General features: G+C 37.1%; 1 protein-coding gene and 2 long non-coding RNA genes across 9 annotated transcripts in view; 1 reads left to right on the top strand and 2 right to left on the bottom strand.

Moving 5' to 3' along the window:
* LOC103884800 overlaps window positions 1-9,869 on the top strand; it is a 28,507-nt gene extending 18,638 nt beyond the window's left edge. The window contains exons 5-6 of one of the 3 annotated variants that reach the window (XR_004182605.1): window positions 272-394; window positions 8,428-9,869. This is a non-coding gene — a long non-coding RNA (uncharacterized LOC103884800). Of the gene's footprint in view, window positions 1-271; window positions 1,327-8,427 lie in introns of those variants that run through there. The other 2 variants (XR_647570.3, XR_004182604.1) reach the window with 2 other exon arrangements.
* Window positions 1-21,082, bottom strand: part of ASB5 (ankyrin repeat and SOCS box containing 5) — a 106,909-nt gene that overhangs the window by 40,243 nt on the left and 45,584 nt on the right. For 4 of the 5 annotated variants that reach the window (XM_031664159.1, XM_031664158.1, XM_017959225.3 and 1 more), the window contains one exon: window positions 19,403-19,687. In XM_031664159.1, the coding sequence (XP_031520019.1) occupies window positions 19,403-19,598 (196 nt within the window). In that variant the 5' untranslated portion in view covers window positions 19,599-19,687. Of the gene's footprint in view, window positions 1-19,402; window positions 19,688-20,837; window positions 20,855-21,082 lie in introns of those variants that run through there. The other variant, XM_017959230.3, reaches the window with a different exon arrangement.
* On the bottom strand, window positions 14,471-16,038 carry LOC108586158. The gene is made up of 2 exons (XR_001903062.3): window positions 15,199-16,038; window positions 14,471-14,887 (listed from the first exon to the last, which is right to left on the bottom strand). It is a non-coding gene; the product is annotated as an uncharacterized LOC108586158 (long non-coding RNA).

The raw sequence follows: 21,082 nt of genomic DNA, 5'->3' as shown, positions 1-21,082 counted from the left end.
AATGTACTAGATTGCTAGTCAACACCACATGCGAACAAATCTAAACCAGTGAATATCAAATAAGGAAGACAGAAACAGATCTCTCATCACCAGCACCTACATCATAAGGTTTTCGTAAAGATTAAATGAGTTTATAATGGTACTTGTCTAAAACAGTTCCTGGCATGTACATAAGAACTGGGCATTTACTATTCTTATAAAATGTCACTTTTCTGGTCCTTGCATTCTTTTTACCCACTTTGTTCACACTGTTCTATCTACCAACTGCCAGCTCGAAATGTTCAAAGGGTCACAAATCCACACAAGGAATGAAATCAACAATCTGTATTCTCTAGTCTGAGGACAACAGCTGCCGAGGAGAAAATCTGATCTGCACCATGGACAAGGACTTAATGTAAGAACCATTTTACACGTAATCCTTCTCCTCTCCACGGCTCTAGCCACAGATAGTTTTATCACCACTTAACCATTTACTCATGCTCATGGGAGGTTTAGGCTCTGACGGCAGTTAGGGTGTTTTGTGTTGATACTTTTAATGAAAATCAAACATATTTGCAGAAGTATGTCTTCAGAGCAGAAAGCACAGAAAGTCAGGAGTCCCAGATGTGCTGGCCTCAACCACAGTTTTACATGCCAAGGTGTCATCCCGTCCATGCTGGCAGCACAGCGGGTGTCCTGCAGATACTATGCCTTTGTCCAACTGTCTCCAAACAGGAGACCTCACTCACTATGGGAGCTGCTTCCTTCTCTTGTCCTTGCTTTACAGTGACTGCAGGAAAATAGATTTCCCATCGCTGGAGACAGATCATCCCTCCTGTCAGAATCCTCTAGTAGCCTATGTATGAAGAAGCCAGTTGTGTGCATGAACAAAAGCAAGATTTCTATTTTTTGTTTAACTATTCTTACCTTTGTTAACTAAAACAGATATAAAGGATTTAGGACACAAGCATCCATGCAGAGTATCTGTAAGGGTGAAGATCTAAAGTCCAGAGTGGCTGTTTTCAGCAGGTACTGATTCTCAGTTTTACATTAGTCACAGTCCTTCCTGTGACACCATCTAACACTTGATAATTTTCTGGTCTGCTTGAGAGAAAAAAGAGAGTAATCTCCTTGTCAGTTATAGTTCCCATATCTGGTGTCTGCGATGTTTTCTGTTTGCCACACGCACTTTGTGGTACCATATTGAGCATTCAATCTTAAATACACAAAGAAACAATGTTTAATAATGTTTGGGCCAGTTGCAGTGGCTCACATCTATAATCTCAGCACTTTGGGAGGCCAAGGCAGGCGGATCACTTGAGGTCAGGAGTTTGAGACCAGCCTGGCCAACATAGCGAAACCCCGTCTCTACTAAAAATACAAAAATTAGCCAGGCGTGGTGGCACGTGCCTGTAATCCCACTACTCAGGAGGCTGAGACAGGAGAATCGCTTGAACCCAGGAAGCGGAGGTTGCAGTGAGCCAAGATCGCACCACTGCACTCCCGCCTGGTGACAAAGTGAGACTCTGTCTCCTTAAAAAAAAAAAAAAAAAATAGTTTGAATATTGGCTCAGAAAGTTTAAAATATTAACAATAAAAATGTATTCAGTTAAAAGTGGCGAATCAAAAGGTGAAAAAGCAGTGTTCTTTACTTAAAGGAAAGTGACCTTCAAGTTAATAAGACATGAAAAAGATACTTGAATATATTAGCAGCCATTAACTGATTCTAGTTAAAAAGAAACACATAGGACCAGCATGATTGCTCATGTCTGTAATCCCAGCATTTTGGGAGGCGGAGGTGGGAGGATCACTTAAGCCCAGGAATTCGAGACCATCCTGGACAAACAACAAGGCTAAACCCCATCTCCACAAAAAATACAAAAATTAGCCAGGCATGGTGGCACACACCTGTAGACCCAGCTACTCAGGAGGCTCAGGCAGGAGGATCGATTGAGTCCAGGAGCTTTAGGCTGCAGTGAGCTATGATCGCAGCACTGCACTCCAACCTGGGTGACAGAGCAAGACCTTTTCTCAAAAAAAAAAGAAAAAAAAAATAGGGAAGCATATAAAATATTTTTATTTGGCGGAGCATGCAGGGGTGGTGTTCTAACGCCAATTTTATGAAGTTAAAAGAAATCGGGAAAAGGCACAATACGTCTGATTAAGAAGAAGGAATGAAAGATATTACTTATAGATTCAACCTTGGACAGTATTGATTTTCTGTCTTTACTTGTTCTTTGAAAATTAACTCCAGAATCAATATCCATTAACACTTATTCAGTGCACATGCACCCACAACATTCAGATAGGGACAATTAGAACGGGTAACATCCTGCATTGAAAATGGTGACAAATTCCATTCACTTAAGTTTGAGTCCCCTCACTTTCTCCCTTCCTCTTTTCCTTCTTCCTTTTATTCTCCTTTCCATGACTATTCATTAAGAAACTGCCATGTGCTGGTATTTATCTAAATTCTGAAGATGAAATCAATCTGTCTTCATATGGTATACAAGCTAGTAATGATATTGACTCGATGAAATGGTCAGTATTGAGTTTGTTTACGCTGTCATGAAGATGGGGAAAAAGCCACACAGAAAATATTAAGATAATCCGCGTCTTGCTGGGGTTGGTACAAAGACTCTGAAAGACAGACTGCAACCCAATACAGATATTAGTTCTGGACAAAGGACACTGCCTGTTTCATAATATAAAGAAACAAAATCTCACAAATGGTAAGAATGCGTGATGTCAGAAGCAATGTCAGAAGACCAGGGCTCACATTTTTACTTTCCTCTAAGATCAATAACCTTGAGCAAATGCCTCTGCAGTTTAAAGCCTTTTTTCTTCTCTACAAAGGAAGCATAACATAATACCATTACCTTATGTAGGGCACAGTTATGAGGATTATGGCATGTGTGAAAAGTTTGTGAATTATAACCAAAATATAATGTATTGTCATTACATTAAAGTGTGAGGTAGGGCATGTTCAGGTCAAAGCCTAGGAAAAGAAACCGTCAAAAGAGACTGGCTATCCACATGTATTAAGTGCAATTACAAAACTTTGAGAAACATGAGACTTACTTTATGTTGAAGAGGATGTTCACTTTTTTCCATTTCTCATTGTCTCCTGTCTTCAAATATTAACCACATAATGTATACTGGAAAAACAACTCACAGATACACTTCAATTTTTAAAAATGTAGTCTATAAAAATATATACATTTATAAAATATAGATTGTCTATTTCCAAAGGACAAAATTCGGTGGTTTCCTAAAAGCTCTTTTATACACAATTTATAAGCACAACTGTGCACACATTCTGGTAAACTTTTTGACTGGTATTTTACCAAGTTTCAAACATAGCTTTTAAAGAACCTAGGATTTAGCTAGTTTGAAAAATAGTTCATACTGAACAGGCAAAAACTGGAAGCATTCCTGCTGAGAACTGGAATAAGACAATGATGCCCACCCTCATTACTCCTATTCCTATAATATTGAAAGTCCTTGCCAGAGCAATCAGGCAAGAGAAAGAAATAAAAGGTATCCAAATAGAAGTCTTTGAACTATCTCTCTTTGCTGATGATGTGATTCTTTACTTAGAAAACCCAAGAACTCAAGTAAAGGTCTCCTGGAACCGATAAACATCTTCAGTAAAGTTTCAGGATACAAAATTAATGTACAAAAATAAGTAGCATTTATATACACCAGTAACACTCAAGCTGACAGCCCAATCAAGAACACAGTCTTGATTTACAATAGCTTGCATTTTACATTTACAACAGCTGCAACAACAACAACAAAATACCTAGGAATATATCTAACCAAGGGGGTGAAAGATCTCTATGAGGAGAACCACAAAACACTGCTGAAAGTCATCAGAGATGATCCAAGCAAAAAATCCTATGCTCGTGGATGGGAAAAAGCAGTATCATTAAAATGGCCATACTGCCCAAAGAAGTTTACAGATTCAGTGTTACTTCTACCAAACCAGCAACTTCATTTTTCACAGAACTAGAAAAACCTATTGTAAAAGTAAGATGGAACTACGGAACCAAAAAAGAGCCTGAATAGCCACAGTAATCCTAAGCAAAAAGAACAAAGCCAGAGGCATCACATTACCAGAATTCAAACTATACTCTAAGACTACAGTAACTGAAACAGCATGGTAGTGGTGCAAAAACAAATACATAGACCAGTGGAACAGAATAGAGAGTGCAGAAATAATGCTGCAGACCTATGGCCCTCTGATCTTCAACAAAGTTGACAAAAATAACAATGGGGAAACGACTCCCTATTCAACAAATGGTTCTGGAATAACTGTCTAGCTGTACGCAGAAAAATGAAACTGGACTCCTTCCTTACACCATATACAAAAATTAATTCAAAAAAATTAAAGATTTAAATGTAGATCCTCAAACTATAAGAATCCTAGAATAAAACCTAGGAAACACCATTCTGGACATCAGTCTTGTGAAAGAATTTATGACTAAGCCCTCAAAAGCATGTGCAAAAAAAAAAAAAAGACAAATGGAACCTAAAGTTTTGCACAGCAGAAGAAACTATTAACAGAGTAAACAAGTGACCTACAGAATGGAAGAAGATATTCACAAACTTTGCATCTAACAAAAAAGTCTAATGTCCAGAATCTATAAGGAACTTAATTCAACAAGCAAAAAACAAATAACCCCATTAGAAAATGGGCTACATGAACAGACACTTCTCAAAAGAAGACATACAAGTGGCCAACAAATATATGAAAAAATGCTCCACATCACTAATCATCAGAGAAATGCAAATCAAAACCACAATGAGGGCCAGGTGCGGTGGCTCATGTCTGTAATCCCAGCACTTTGGGAGGCTGAGGCAGGTGGGTCAAAAGGTCAGGTGTTTGAGATCAGCCTGACCAACATGGTGAAACCCCGTCTCTACTAAAAATACAAAAATTAGCCTGGCTTGATGGCACGCATCTGTAATCCCAGCTACTCAGGAGGCTGAGGCAGGAGAATCACCTGAACCCGAGAGGTGGAGGTTGCAGTGAGTCAAGATCGCACCACTGCACTCCAGCTTGGGTGACAGAGCAAGACTCCATCTCAAAACAAACAAACAAACAAAACAAAACAAAAACAAAAAACCACAATGAGATATCATCTCACATTGGTCAGAAGAGTTGTTATTAAAAAGTCAAAAAACAACAGGGGAAGCTGTGGAGAAATGGGAATGGTCGTACAACGTTGGTAGAAATGTGAATTAATTCAGCTGCTGTGGAAAGCAGTTTGGAGATTTCTCAAAGAACTAAGAGTTGAACTACCATTCAACCTAGCAATCCCATTACTGGGTATATACTTAAAAGAAATTGTTCTAACAAAAAGGCACATGTACTTTGTATATTCATCACAGCACTATTCACAAGAGTAAATATGTGGATTAAACCTAGATGCCCATCAACAGTGGATTGGATAAAGAGTATATGGTATATACACATCATGGAACACTACACAGCCATAAAAAGAACAAAATCATGTCCTTTGCAGCAACATGGATGCAGCAGGAGGCCATTATCCTAAGCAACTTAATGCAGGAACAGAAAACTAAATGCTGCATGTTGTTACTTATAAGTGGGAGCTAAGCAATGTGTTCTCATGGACATAAAAATGGCAGCAATAGACACTGGAGACTACTAGAGAGGGAGGCAGAGATGGGGGTATGGGTTGAAAAACTAACTACTGGGTATTATGTTCAGTACCTGGGTGATGAGATCAATTGTAACCCAAACCTCAGCATCATACAACATACCCAGGTAACAAACCTGTATCCCCTGAATCTAAAATAAAGGTTGAAATTATTTTCAAAAAGAAAGAAAAATAGCAATTCTGTTAGAACACTACTATTCTGGTATTATCAAGCAGAACTGGATTTCTATAATCTCAGAGAACAAAAGGTCATTATTGTTTTAGTAACATTATTCCTTAAGAGTCTATTAGAGACTAGCAAGACTGAGCTATGTCCTAAACATTCTAGGGGCTGCCGTATATGGCTGTGTTACTCAAAAACATTACTCTCAAGTTTGCAGTTCACCATAAGATATTCCATTTTGAGAGAGTTCTTTGTCCTTCATCATATTCCTGCCAAGCATTGAGTAGTAAAACCTCATTTCTGACTTGAGGCTGAGATTCACACCTGCCCATACATCACATAGGAGAAAGCTAGCATCTCAGATCTTGCAACTAAGAGCATTAATTTTCCTACTGTTTTGATTATAATTTTGTTCCCGATTGTTAACATTTATGGTATAATGGTCTCATAGTGAAGAGAGAATACAAAAATCATTATTTGCATTTTATTATTTTCTCACTGGAGGCTTAGCCACCTTCAGACAGACTTTGCAATGGCCTGGTAAAGGCACAAGTGTTCCTGGAAGCCTCAGTTCTAGGATGGATACTTTGTAAACCTGTGCATAAGGCTCCAGATAATTGAAAATACGAGTTCAAGTTTGAGGTCTTTCAGTGACTCTATGAGATAATTCCACATCTTTATTTCCAAATATACTCTGCTTATTTTTAAATGGTTTTTCTTTTTTCTTATAAGGAAAAATACTTTCTGTAAGATATGACACGGAAAACTATGTTTTGCCAGGCGTGGTGGCTCATGCCTGTAATCCTAGCACTTGGGAGGCCGAAGCAGTTGATAGGCTTGACCTTGGGAGTCTGAGACCAGCCTGGTCAACATGGTGAAACCTGTCTACAAAAACTACAAAAATTAGCTGGGCATGGTTGCTTGCACTTGTAGTCCCAGCTACATGGGGGGCTGAGGTGGGAGAGCTGCTTGAGCCTGAGGCAGAGGTTGCAGTGAGCCATGATCGCACCACTGCACTCCAAGAAAAAAAGAAAAAGAAAAAAGAGAAAAGAAAAACTATGTTTTGGTTACTTCCTGAAGAGACCAGCTGGCAGAAAGAAGCAGAGAAAATAAAGGAAGACAGGAAAATCCCTGAACTAGCTGACTCAGTTCTTTGTTGTGAATGTTGTCATTAGATTTTGTCTTTCCCTTTCAGCTGCCAGGGATTATGAGAAAAGAAAATAAAAGGACAAGAGGCTTTTAAGAAGGATGGTTTGGCAGAGGACGTTACTATCTGGTGCTTTGTTGTGTGCTGGAGGTTAACGAAGCCGCTTTGACTCTTTCTATGGCACTGACTATAAGGGAGAGCCAAGAATTTGCCAAGACTTGCCATTGCTACATGCTGTTATGTAACTCATCACAGAATTCTTTCAGAGCAACCCAGGCTTTCCCACAGGACAGCCATGACTAGGTATTTGACCAAATGCGCCCAGGAAAACATTTCTGTTTGAAGAATTTCTGTCAAGAAAAGTTTCTTGGACAGAATAAGACTGTAGAAGAAATTTCTGCAAGTAATTTTAAAACTCCCAACTCTGAGCTAGCCTTCTCAACAGAGTAAGATTGTAGAAGAAATTTCTGCAAGTAATTTTAAAACTTCCAACTCTGAGCGAGCCTCCCCAACCTTAACATTCTGCCTGGCTCCTGGTCACACTAGCCAAACTCTGCATTACTTTGCTCCAATCCTATGGAACGGCTCAGAATGTCTTACTTTCCTTTGTATCAGAGGGAGCATCTGCAAAAAACATACCTTGAGTCTTAAAGGCATAAAATAAATGGCTTATTTTGGGCAAGCTTTGTATTTTTATCTTTTAAAATAGTTATAGTTCTGCAATATCTTTCCTTTTGTATAGAAAGGGCCAGTCAACAAGGCGCATGGATGGCACAGAGACCTCACGCACACGAGGCTTTGATTTTGCCACTCACCCTGTGATTATTCAGTGAGAAAGACCATAGAGTGGAAGAGGAATCTGGGTTGGAATTCTGCTTATTCAAGTTACTACCCGAAAAAAATGACAACTTACTAAGCTCTTCAGAGCTTCAGTGAATTGTGATATTGGCAGACAAATAAAGCTGACCTCTGACACGATCTAAAGAGCTAATATGATTCTGGGGTAGAACACCTGCTTAGTAGAAAGGTCATGGTATTATAGTATGTGCTTATAGCAACCGTTTGGCAAACACAGTTAATTTATTAGAATGTTACTGTATTTTCCTATTGATGCTTTCCTGTGTTACTAAACTGTGGGCAATTCTAGCCTGTTTTTGAATTTTTTAAAAAAGTATGATATAAAAAGCTAACATCGATACAGTGTTGACTGTACACCAGACACTGTGGTAAGTGATTAAGATAATAAATTATATCTCATATAAGATTTCTGCTAATCCCCTCAAGTAGTATCAATACCTCCATTAAACTGAGATCTATAGATGTTAAGCGACTTTCTTGAGATCACACAGCTAGAAAAATGCTACAAACACGACACAACAACTTATGTCTGGGTCAAACATTGTGCAGTATGCAACGGATTTTTAACCTCCATTTTCTCTTTTTTTAAGGTCTTTTATTCATTCTACAACCATTTGCTGACTTTCTTCAATATCCAAGGCAGTGTTTTTCCTGCATGCCATTGAGAGTTATTTCAAGGACCAAGTGACTTTCGTCTAGTAAATTGAAATGTTCTTCTCCATAATAAAAGCAGTTTTGACTGATCTACCTTTCTTGTAGCCCATTAAAATTCAGTCTCTAGTCAAGTACTTGGCAAAAATCACAGGTTTGTCTCACGAGCCTTAGGTTAATTATAAAGTACATAGCTTTTTTTCTTCTACTTAAAAACATTGTCTTTCAAAAGTAATAGAATATTCATTATAATGCTATAGAACCAGGTTTGTAGTCATTTTGTATATGCTTTCTAAAATGGAGCTTTAAACCTACAAAATCTCAATCACTGAATTCAATGAAGTTTCATAAATACAAATAAAAATGCTTTTTCAAAAAAATATTATCATCAGTTTCAGTAGACTCCAAATACTAAGCTTACTTAAATAGATTTCTTTTCACATGCTTGGAATGTCACACCAATTAGATAGGCAACTATTACTTTGGGACTTAATGTTTAGTTAAGGTTTTTTTTTTTTTCTCCAGCCAGAGCCAGTCTTGTTTTGTTGGTTTATTTGAGTAATGGTAAGTACCCAGAAAACTTAGCTCCTATACTAGATTCTCCTTGAGCATTTTCATCATTACTGTGGTGGGTGGGAGAGAGGGAAGGAGAGAGATGCTTACGTTTTCATTTTACTCCTTTTCTTTTAGTTCTTGGAGTTACAATGAAGTATTTATTCTTTCTTGGATGCAACAGATCTGCGACCTGTGTATTTGAGCTCTAAAGAATTAGCACTTTTTCCTTTTCCAAATTCATGATTCTAGATCACAGGTCAAGATGGAAGTGAGACACAAAACTTCCAAATTCAAGAATTCATTAGGTGCATCATTTCATTCTAAAAATGAACTATTACTTTTACTTGATGAATGATGGAAACACCATTTCTCTAGTGAATGAAGTAGAATTTGGAAAACATAAGTGCACATAAATCTCCTCAGTGGCTAAACAAAGATGTATTTGGTTGCTACTGAGGGGTTGAGTCACTACCAAAGTCGCCGCTCTTTCCAATGTCATTATTTAACAGTTCTTGTAGTGCGTTGAGTCTGCTTTAGAAGAAGTCTTGAGATTGCTTTAGAAGAAGGATTGCTTCCTTTCTCACTTTGGCAGCCTCACCTGATTCAATTCACTAACAAGGAACTTTGCGGTGTTATGACGGTGAAGACCAGATTTCCAACGGATGGGCCTTAGCTTAAATTTTATCATTGTCAGCTTTCACTTAAATCACGCTGCACACTTGACAGTTGAGGTGAGCCAGTGCTTCTATTTAAAAACACGAATGGCATTTTGGTGTTAAATTTCAGTTTGTTTGTACTCTACCCATAGTTTAAGACTCTAAGCCTTCTGGAAAGAGTATGTGTATTTCTTTTTTTTTTTTTATTCTGAAGGTTTCTATTTTACTCAGTGGGTACTGGTGCATGGAAATTTTAGCCGCCCTGATAGAGAGAGGATGCCTTCCTGCCGTTTCACATAGTTATGTACATGCCTGACAGGCCCCAAATGTTTGCTGCTCATCTAATCCCTAGGAAAGAATTTGGAAAGGAGACTCAGTTATGACTCATATTATCAGATGGTTAGCTTCTGTAAAGATATGTGTAACAAATAATATTTTCCATAAACTGGGACAGTCTAGTTTTAAAAATTATTTTATCCCTTTCTTTGCAGAAAAAGATTATTACTGTTTTAAAGCCCAACTTATGAAGATTTATGAAAGCCGAGTTGTACTGTTCAAAAGGGGGAAGGGGACCCATGGAGACCTTGTCCCCTCACACCACCCTAGCTTCTCAGCCCCCGAGGGCCTTCTAGAAAAATCTTAAATCTACCTTAAATATGGGATATTAATCTATCTTAAATATGTAAGGCAGATTTTTAAAATCCTTTTCCATAGTAACCAATGAGGATTTGTAGGATGAGGATTGAGAAAAAAATCATCTGATATATGTTCATCTTTAACCTAAATTTCACAGAGTGGACTTGTTTAATCACAGACCACTTGGAAGATTCTTTCAGTATTAATTTAACAATTTATGAAACTCCTTAAGCCTCTCCCTCCCTGCCATGATATTCTTTGGGCAATTCCAGTCTAAAAAGCCAATGGTCTGCTTTGTAGCATTGCTGAGGGATGGCTGGAAAGAATAAATGACTTATTCCCTATGCAGCTGATAATGCTTTGCTTTGTTGTTGTTGTTTTTGTTGTTGTTGTTTGTTTGTTTGTTTTTGAGATGGAGTCTAGCTCTGTTGCCAGGCTACAGTTCAGTGGTGCAACCTTGGCTTACTGCAACCTCCGCCTCCCAGGTTCAAGCAATTCTCCTTCCTCAGTCTCCGGAGTAGCTGGGATTACAGGCACGTGCCGCAACGCCCAGCTAATTCTTGTATTTTTAGTAGAGACGGGGTTTCACCTTGTTGGCCAGGATGGTCTCGATCTCCTGACCTCGCGATCCACCCACCTCAGCCTCCCAAAGTGCTGGGATTACAGGCGTGAGCCACTGCGCCGGCCAGAAATGAGAAAAGTTCTACATCACTCGTAAGCAAATGCTCGCTTTCTTTTGATTTTTTAAAAATTATTTGAGGGTGGCTTTGGAGGAAGAGGTATTCCAAATACTTCATCTGCTTTTAATGACATGGTTTATCTGTCACTGGGGATAATTGTTCTTCTCTCCTCTGCGGTTTAGAAAATGGGCTTAATTGCTAAAATTGTTGCCCAAATCCACAGAATTACCACGGATCCACTCTGAGGATGTGCGGTGCTGAGTCAGTGTTGCGGAGGTACTCCATCTTCTCTGCGATGTACTTCATGAAACACACATAATGACATACTAAACCATTATACCAAGTATCTTGTAAAATATTTATGGTGATAATTATTGCCATCATTAGCTAGCAACCCTTTTTCATATGCTGAATCCTTATTTATGGTGATAATTATTGCCATCATTAGCTAGCAACCCTTTTTCATATGCTGAATCCTGTAAAGGCATCAGAAAATTCCTAAAAGAACTTCTGACTTTTAGATGTATGATTCGAGATGTGTGTTTATTTTTCCCATTAGCATCAACCACTCAACTTATGTGTCTTCATCCCTCACATTTATTCTTCCACCTTTGCTCCAGATGAAAGAGGCTTGTTTGGCTCCACATTCTAAACTTTTCCTCTTTTTTTCTTTATATTTAGCATGGTTTCATCCCAACATCTACATAACCAAATATGTTCTGCCTTTGGATTTCTGCCTTAAGCTCTGCTTTATTTATGAAGTGCCTTACAGTCTCAGATGACCTCAATCTCTTCCTTTTCTGACTTAGAGGAGAACATCCATTGCAAAACTTGACTGTTTCCCTTTTAGCACCATATGGTTTTCTACCTGCTTGCTGTTTTGGTTGTCTTACTTCTGCAATGTTTGACTCCACTCATCCAAGTCTTCTGCTTTTACTCATATATCACACATGGTAAACATATGCATATATATAATATAGAAATTATATACAGGATATAGTATGCATTATACTTATTATCTATTAGTTATGTGTTATATATTATAGGTATTAAATACTATATATATTGTAGATATATTGGTATGTGCGCATGTAGTACACAATATTGTGCTAGGAAGAGAGTAGATAGCTCAGTATTTATTCAACAAAGCTACATTCAAAGCTATAGCAGTTATGGCAATGAATAAGAAAAATAGCTTATTTTAATAATTCACTGTCTTCTAAAAGAGATAGTAAATTGAGAAGCAGAAAGTTAAGACCTAGTTTTCATTCCTTTACTATCTTGATGACGTAAAAAGTTTTAAAACGTTGACAATATCAACATCCCCTGTCAAAGTACACAAAATCCATTTTGAAATTTTTTCATCAAAATATTTTTCATTTTTCATAAAGCATACTTGTGTCCTTCCTAAAAGTAAATTCTTTTAACAACAAAACTCTGAGTCTAAGATAAAGCTTTAGGTAAGAGATACGTTAGTCCGAAATAGCAAACTGAGAAGTGAAAAAGTTGGTAGGAAGTGAAAGTGGGGAACTGGGAAGCTTTTGAGCATTGAGAATAAGGATGCATGCTTAGTTGTGTGAGAGAATGTGTATATTGTTAGTACAGCTTCTGTGTAACTGGCATATCCTAGGCAGCACTATTCTTAACTCTACATACATTTCTCTGTAAATGTATGTAGCACCGTCCCATAGCACCTTCTTTAATCTTGTAAAATAGCATTTTCCATGTTTTAAAATTACTTGCTTATCCATCTTTCTTCCACTAGACTGTGTACACTGTTGGGAAAGACAGTGGTTAGTTTCTGTAGTTTATCCTTAGTGTCTAGCACAATGCCTTTTGACCTGGTAGATACATAAATAAGTGTTGGGCAAGTACATTATGTTGTAAGTAATAAATGTGCAAGTAATTGAATGATTAAAGGAAGGAAGAGATGAACAAAAGATATAAGAATATTCCTAGGAAAACTGATCCCTCCTAAACTATCACCACCAATGTCAATTTTTTTAATTTAAAAAATGTATGCATTTCTCCAAATATAAAGTTATTAAGTGCTATGGTTTGGATATTTGTCCCCTCCAAACCTCATGTGGAAATTTGATCCTCAATGTTGGAGGTGTATAGTCTAATGGAAGATGTTTGGGTTATGGGGACGGATCCCTCGTGGATACATTAATGCTTGCCCTCCCTCCCTTGGTGCTGAGTGAGTTCTCACTCTATTAGTTTCTGAGAGTTCTGGTTGTTGAAAAGCACACACACCTGCCCCTACTCTCTCTCTTGAGTCCTCTCTTGCCATGTGATCTCTGCACATGTTGGCTCCCCTTCCCTTTAGTCATGAGTGGAAACAGCCTGAGGACCTCAGCAGCCACCAGAATCATTAGCTAAATAAACCTGTTTTCCTTCCCCAGCCTCAGCTATTCCTTTATAGCAACACAAAATGAATAAGGAACAGAAGGAGAGGAAAAGCATTAATACGTTAAAATTTGACAAAGTCTTTTCTAAACTTGGAACTTTGTTCCCACATTTCATTTTTAATTTGCAGGATTATAGTGGTTTCTTCCACAAAAGTGTTCAGGCATTTCTGAAAAAGTAGCGCTTGGACAAAATTAGAACCTCTTTGAAAAAAAAAAGTAGTAGCACTTTTGAGTATAATGCCATGTATTTTGTCATACAAGAACAATTCTATCAATTCCAGTTATTATTCTCTGGAATTGTTCCACCTACGTATAGAAAATGTGTCCAAAAACTTCCACATATTGATAATATTTACCTTTATATAATAAAGATATTATTAATAAGTCATCCTACAGATTCACTACAGATTCTTTGCTGTAATTCTCAGAATGTCCCTAAGATAACTAATCTCGTGCACAGGTAACCAGCAGCACCAAAAGTCACATGAAATAAGTTGCTCCTCAGAAACAGGTATAAAGAATACTACTGCTTCTATTGCTAGCACTGGCTGTAAAGCTAAATTCCTAAAGTTGGTTTTAAACCTAGGATGGAGTTTATTTATGGAGAAAAAAAGATATTACATCAAATTCTAGCTGCTTTTCCTATCCAGGTTATGCTATTCTCCAAAATGCTAAGTTCACCTGCCATTCAGCTTAAGGTAACACATTTATACTATGTCCTATTTCCAAGTGTCTACCACAGACTTGACAAAAAAAAATTCATGATTAATGGCAACCCTAAAATAAAACTTATGAAATCACAAGCATAAATATTCCATACGATGATTTTACATGTGTTGTGTATTCTACATAAAATCTCAACCGTGAAAGGAGCACCTGAAGAGCTTGGGTGTCACCAGATTGTTTCTCAAGCAGCCTCACAGAGACACGTTATCTTGAGGAATTTTCCACAATCCAAAATTTGGTCCATGACCTTGCAGGCTCAGAAATCTGTCAGCAAGTCTGGAGCAAATGTATGTCTCAGAAATGGACTTACAACTCCACAAACACAAAGTACTGTTGATTGATATCAAGATGCAAATGTATTAATTTGCAACAAGACCTACAAATGCCAGATGGACTAAAACAGTCCTGAGGGCAAGTTGGCACATTTTCTTTCTGTGGGCAGATTGAGATTGGAGCCAAGTCATAATCAGAAGGCTTGGTGCTTAAAAATATAATTTGGAACGAAAAGAATACATTAAATAAATCAAATGCAAGACTAGAAATCAGATTATAATTCTGTTACTTCCTGATTTACCTTGATATTTCCCAGTAGGGATAGGTATGTAACCTACCAGACTCAGCAAGCTCTAAGGGTTCACTTTCAAGGGGTGGCCTTGGCTGGAGGCTGCAGACTTGACCTGTGTGGCTAATCAATCTTCTGATTGACATGTTAGTATCTAACTCTGGGAGAAAAAGCTATGTTAAAATGAAAAAAATAATATGTTAAAATGTTACTCTAACGTAACATTTGCTCTTTCTGCCAATTTAAAGGCTATTTGAATGCTATTTACAGGTATCATCACATTCTTTCTTTCTTCTTTTCTTTTTCTTTGTTTATTTTTTGTTGTCATTCTTTTTTTCTGTCCATACCACCATTACCAAACAAGTCTAGGTCCTCATCTCCTCATGGCAAGGTCCTAACTGGTCAACTTATTTCAAATCTGTCTCATCCAACTCCAAAGAATATTACTATAGAAATATACTTTAAATTATGGCTTAATACATACCCTTTTTTATTTTCCCACCTTCTTTCATACCAAAAACTTTCAATGACGCCTACTGCCTTCAAAGTTAAGTCTGAATTGTTCAGCGTGGCATTCAACTTCCTTTACATCTGGGCCCAACTTATTATTACTTTTCTACTGCATGAACTCTCCACTCCGGCCAAATCTACTGACTCCCAACAGTCCATGTGCACCCATAAATCCACGCCTCGCTCATTCCCGGAGTCACCTCAAGATCTGCCTCCTCTTTGAAGATATCTCTGAAAGTACAATTGGAAAATGACCCATTCATTCTTTAGAGTCATTTGGCAGTGAGTATTCTGGAAAGTGACTATTATCTGTAGATATCCTATCTCCTCAATTAGAATATAAACTTAAGGATGAGAACAATACATTTTGCCTTTTATGTATACCGTATCCTCAGTGTCTTGATATCAAGGGTGCTCAAAAAAATCAATGCTTAGAACTTGTCCTGTCCATTTGTAGCAAAAACTGCTAAACTTCTTCAGAGTCTAACACAGAACTTGAAAAGTATTGCCCTTAACAGAAGAGAAGGGCTGCCTCTTGAAGTATCTTTGGGAGTCAAGTAGTTAATGGCTTCTTCTAGGCCTTTGGTATGATTTCACCAAATTAATACATTTCTCCACATCCTCATTCTCTCTGTACACTGTTTAATATTAAAATATAGTCTTCAAAGCCTGGTAGTCTCCCTGTCAGTTTCAAAGTCTAGAGTTAGCTTCAAGAATAGACTAGGCTGGCCGGGCGCGGTGGCTCAAGCCTGTAATCCCAGCACTTTGGGAGGCCGAGACGGGCGGATCACGAGGTCAGGAGATCGAGACCATCTTGGCTAACACGGTGAAACCCCGTTTCTACTAAAAAATACAAAAAAACTAGCTGGGCGAGGTGGCGGGCACCTGTAGTCCCAGCTACTCAGGAGGCTGAGGCAGGAGCATGGCGTAAACCCGGGAGGCGGAGCTTGCAGTGAGCTGAGATCCGGCCATTGCACTCCAGCCTGGGCGACAGAGCAAGACTCCGTCTCAAAAATAAATAAATAAATAAATAAATAAATAAATAAATAAATAAATAAAAGAATAGACTAGGCCTCTGATATATAAAGACTGTAATCAGAACACTTAGCAGCAAGTATGATACGGGAGGTAGTTATACAAAAAAGCAAAGCAAAGAATAGACCCCTGCAATATGATGATGAGGATGATAAAAGTCTTTAGAGATTAAAAGATAGATTTGTAAAGTTTAATGAAATAGCAAAAGGATCAAGAAGGAAATATCTTAAGCTATTTTAGATACCATTTAGCTTTTCAGCATTCTCATGGGTAATCATACCTTGGTCTCAAGCCTGATAGGAAAGAGCTTTAAAAAAAGAAAAAAAAAGAAAAACAGATATTTGTCTAATACAATCAGCTGATTGGCAATAATATCTAAGAAGGTTAACAGTTCCTTTTATTTCACACCAAAGTACTACTGCTCATGGGGAGGGCATCCAGAATGTTGTCAACAGGGTCTTCTGTGATTATGAAATACATGAAAATATACACACCATCTCTTATTTCATGGAATTTGGCAACTCCACATCAGAAATGTTGGGGAGCAGTCTGGCTAAGCCTTGAAAGTAGGAATGAGAAACCCAATTCAAAGGGGAATGAAGGTGATAATCTCTCCCGGGAAGGAGGAAATTGCTGGATTAAACACAGATAATTAAGCCTAATTAGTGACTTCTAAAGACACAAACAGAATTTAAAAATAATTTACTTATAGTAAATAAAAGAAAAAACTATGTTAAAATGGAGAAAGTAATAATTTTCCTGGGCAAGCAAGAATGAATGCTTAGAAGTAGAAGATAAGAAAGAGTTTTATAAGGTACCTGATTTGTTCTCTTAATGTTAAAATAAAATTGGAAACAAATTATGCTTACATTGAATAAAAATTATAATACCATACTGTATTGTTTCATATACAGATTAATGCATGATATTAGAGAGGAAATTTTTGTTAAATAGATCTAATATTAAAAATAACACAAAACAAAATTTTAAAAACTTTGCTTCCATTTTATATTTCCAGGAAAAGTGTCTCCCATTAATTGATATCGATTTCCTTTCTTCTTTCCTTCTTGAGACAAAAAATCCTAGAGTTCTAATTTATTTTAAAATAGAATCCTAAAAGTATATGAGAATGTAGAAACCATTGCATATATTCCCATGATTTCCCAGTGTAAGTACACTAAGATCTGTCTAACGAGGGGATGAGTGTTTCTTTTTATTTGAAAACATGTACCAAAAGGAGCTTCCAAGGCCCCCTCTAAAACCCTTTTCAACCCACAAAAAAGTTTCTTCTGTTTAGGCAATATTTCATGTGTCAATGTAAAGCAATTCTCATAACACATAGACAAGATCTGATTATGAAGTAATATGCTACAGGCTGCCCGTGAGGGTAAATTTTACCACCTTACGATCATGTACACTGTTTACTCGTATATCTGCAAATATGGCTTTTGTTTTAAAATTTAATTTTCTATGTTTGCTGTTTTGTACACAAATATTCCATTTGCCAACTAAATTTTTTAGTACAGATGAATCACATAGTGTATATGTCACATTTCAATACAGTTTAGGCCTGGCACGGAGGCTCACACCTGTAATTCCAGAGTTTTCTGAGGCTGAGGCAGGAGGATCGCTTGAGCCCAGGAGTTTGAGACCACACTTGAGGTGGACAATGTTGAGACTCTGTCTCTACAAAGAATAAAATTAGCCAGGCACGGTTGTGTGCCCTAGCACTTAGGAGGCAAAGGCCAGATGATCCCCTTGAGCCTAGGAGTTCAACGATGCAGTGAGAATTGAGCCACTACACTCCAGCCCTGGCAACAATGTGAGCCCCAGTCTCCAGGAAAATAAATACATACATAAAATATAGTTCTCTCTGTTCTAAGGCAGAGGTGGTAGGTAAAGGGTTAAATACTGCCTATTTACTTGAGATTTTATCTTCCCTATAAGAGATTCTTATGAACATTTAAATTTTCCTCATTTTGAATGAGAACATCAATTCCTCAAGTTGCAAAATTGCAATCTTCCTCAGTAAAAATGTATTCATTATCTACCTCATACACTAAAAATGATTTTCCACCTTCACTCAACTTTCCATGTACCAATAGAGTAACCTAGATTTTAAAATGAGTCGCATCCCACATTGAAAAATGTAGGAACATGGATTTTAAGAAGGCAAGCTTTCTACTCAAGTGATTTTTCTTTCAAGTTTACATGTTTAAATTGTGTGACTGTAAATTTCAATTCTGACAATTTAAGTTGTTTTGGAGGTATTTGGGCTATAAATATTCATACATGCCTATTGATTTTCAAATCAGAAATGAATCTGAAGACTATGAGAATTAAAAAATGGCACTTTAAAGCCTGCCATATGAATCATTTTTACTTTTTAGAGTATCGATCCAATAGAACCTAAATGGTTTTACAACTTTTTGAAGTCTACGGGTAATATTGTTTCTCATTTGGTTTCATACCACAATTTCTTCTAAAGAACATGGATGCACTTGGCTGCACACATATAAAATTTATTAATTATGTTTCTATCCTTTTATAATCAATTTTTTACAAACTGAGCTGAGCAATAACAACTCCATCAGAAAAATACATGCCATCAATCTTCTTTTTGTGTGTGCTTTATTTTAGAGTCAAATGGTTATCTTATTAAAGTTGTGAGAAACCAAATCTTGAAATCCCCTCTTTTTAATAACAATTATTTTACATATAACTAAAGATTTGATTTAAAATTATACAATCCAGGTACACATTAAAGGATGACTGAAGTGCAGTCAATTACTTCTAAAACTAATCTCTAATACTATGACTTGGCAAATAAAATGTTTAACGTTTTAAAATGTTTCTTCATAGGAATATATATATATATATTCCTATTATATATATATTCCTATTATATATATCGTATGCCTCCCTTAATCTCTTTTGCAATGATACCTTGATTTTAACCCAAACATTGACATAAAAAAAGTAATGTTCCTCTTTATAAAGCCATGAAGTGAGTTATAAGTATTTCCCTTAACAAAAGTTTATAACATATTTACCTTGAAGCAGTCCAAAAAGAAAACATGTAATTATGGATCAAATGAAAGTTAAACTCCACTTGAAACAAGAGAGGATTATCACAAACATACCTTGTCCTTGGGTTACTCCATAAAATTCAGCTGCTATCCTTGCCGCTTCCTTGCGGTTGCCTTTCACAATGTAGAAATGACTGAGGATGGCAAGGCTGATTTTCACAAAAAGCTTAAAACAGAACAGCGAAAGTATCGTAAAGTAGACATTGGATAATTGTTGAGCAAATGGCCGATTTTCTTCCAACACCGACATTGCTGCAGAAGAATCTGTGGCTGTCTTTAGTTGGATCCAAGTCTCAAATGTGCCTGGCTCTCGTCCGGGATGCTCCTGAACAGCTGGTCCTGAGGAAAGAAAATATCAGCTGGTAATGATGCCTACAGCTCAAAATATTTATACAGTCCGTAAAAGTTCTTCGCAAACTCCTATTGGTCTGAAAATATTCCATGGAAGCAATTGCATCACGTGTCGCAAGTCTCCTGACTTTCCATTCTCAATATAAAATGATACTCCACCTCTGTGCTCCAAATTTCAAAATCCAGATATTGAAGTATATAAGCATATCCTTTCCATTTGATATATTTAGTTATCAAGAACAATTTGAAGACAGTGTATGGGCTTCCCATTGTTAATATAAATGATATTCATAACATCAGGTAAAGTTGTCTATCATTTCAGGCTTTAAAATGGCACTGTACTATTTGTAGACCATGAGCTAAATCAGTAACAGTCCAGGCTTGTATCTTAATGACCACTCATCAGATTAACCAATTATTTTGTTTTTACTGTTTTAGAAATAAACATTTTTCTTACAAGTCATGACACTGGAACATCACAGATTAATAACTTAACACGGTTCCTTCATCCAATGGACAGTTTTTAAGAACTTGGTATGTGTCAAACACTTTGCTAGATTTTGAAGAGACAAAGACAAGTAGAATGGTCCCTGCCACAAGGAGCTCAGAGTCTAGCAGATGAAAGGGAAAAGAAATCAGGTAAATATAAAGCAGGTGAAAACAGTGATTAAGGGAGCAGAAAGAGGAAGCATGTAATCCTGGGAGGGAGGTGTCAGAAAAGCCATATCCAGAAGGATTATCAGGTAAACATATGCATTTCATCAGGACTGTCCAAAACCAAGGAAAACAATATACTTTTTAGGGCTATAATCTTTGCTAACCTCAATATGTTTCATTCATTAATGAAATGCGTCTGTATATAGGTATCCTTAGGCAAGTCATATTTTAAAAGAGAAATAGAATAAATTATTAAGAAAATGACATAGAACAGCAATATTTTGGCATTTAAGCCAACAATGATATGCCAAAATACTAAATATCATTTCTTACAGGGAGTTTAGTTACATATTTCTATGACCGGGTTTGGGGCCTGTTGATTGTGGTATTTGCTGCCTAATTCATTTGAGAAGTTCCAAAAGAACAAAAAATAACAACCGTAAGAAAATAGAAGTGTCTGTTCTTGGAATAAGGAGCGTACCTATGACTGGTCATACTAGTAAGTGTTGGGTGCTTCTCTCCCTCGCTGTATCCATTTTATGCTGAGTATGTTAACTGATTGGACAGATTTGCCTGATGCATTCCAACACAGGAGAAATGGCTGTAAAATAAATATGTCAAATAAAGCAGGCTGCTTCTTTCCCCAGTGAATGAATGGCTCTCAGACAAAATAATAATAATAATTAGATCTATATATTAGAAAGAAATTACCAAGCTTCTTATGAA

Source organism: Papio anubis, chromosome 3, assembly GCF_008728515.1.
Source record: "Papio anubis isolate 15944 chromosome 3, Panubis1.0, whole genome shotgun sequence".
In the NCBI taxonomy this organism is placed as follows: Eukaryota; Metazoa; Chordata; class Mammalia; order Primates; family Cercopithecidae; genus Papio; species Papio anubis.
Note: the sequence above shows the minus strand (reverse complement) of the source record. Positions and strands in the feature narration are given on the sequence as shown.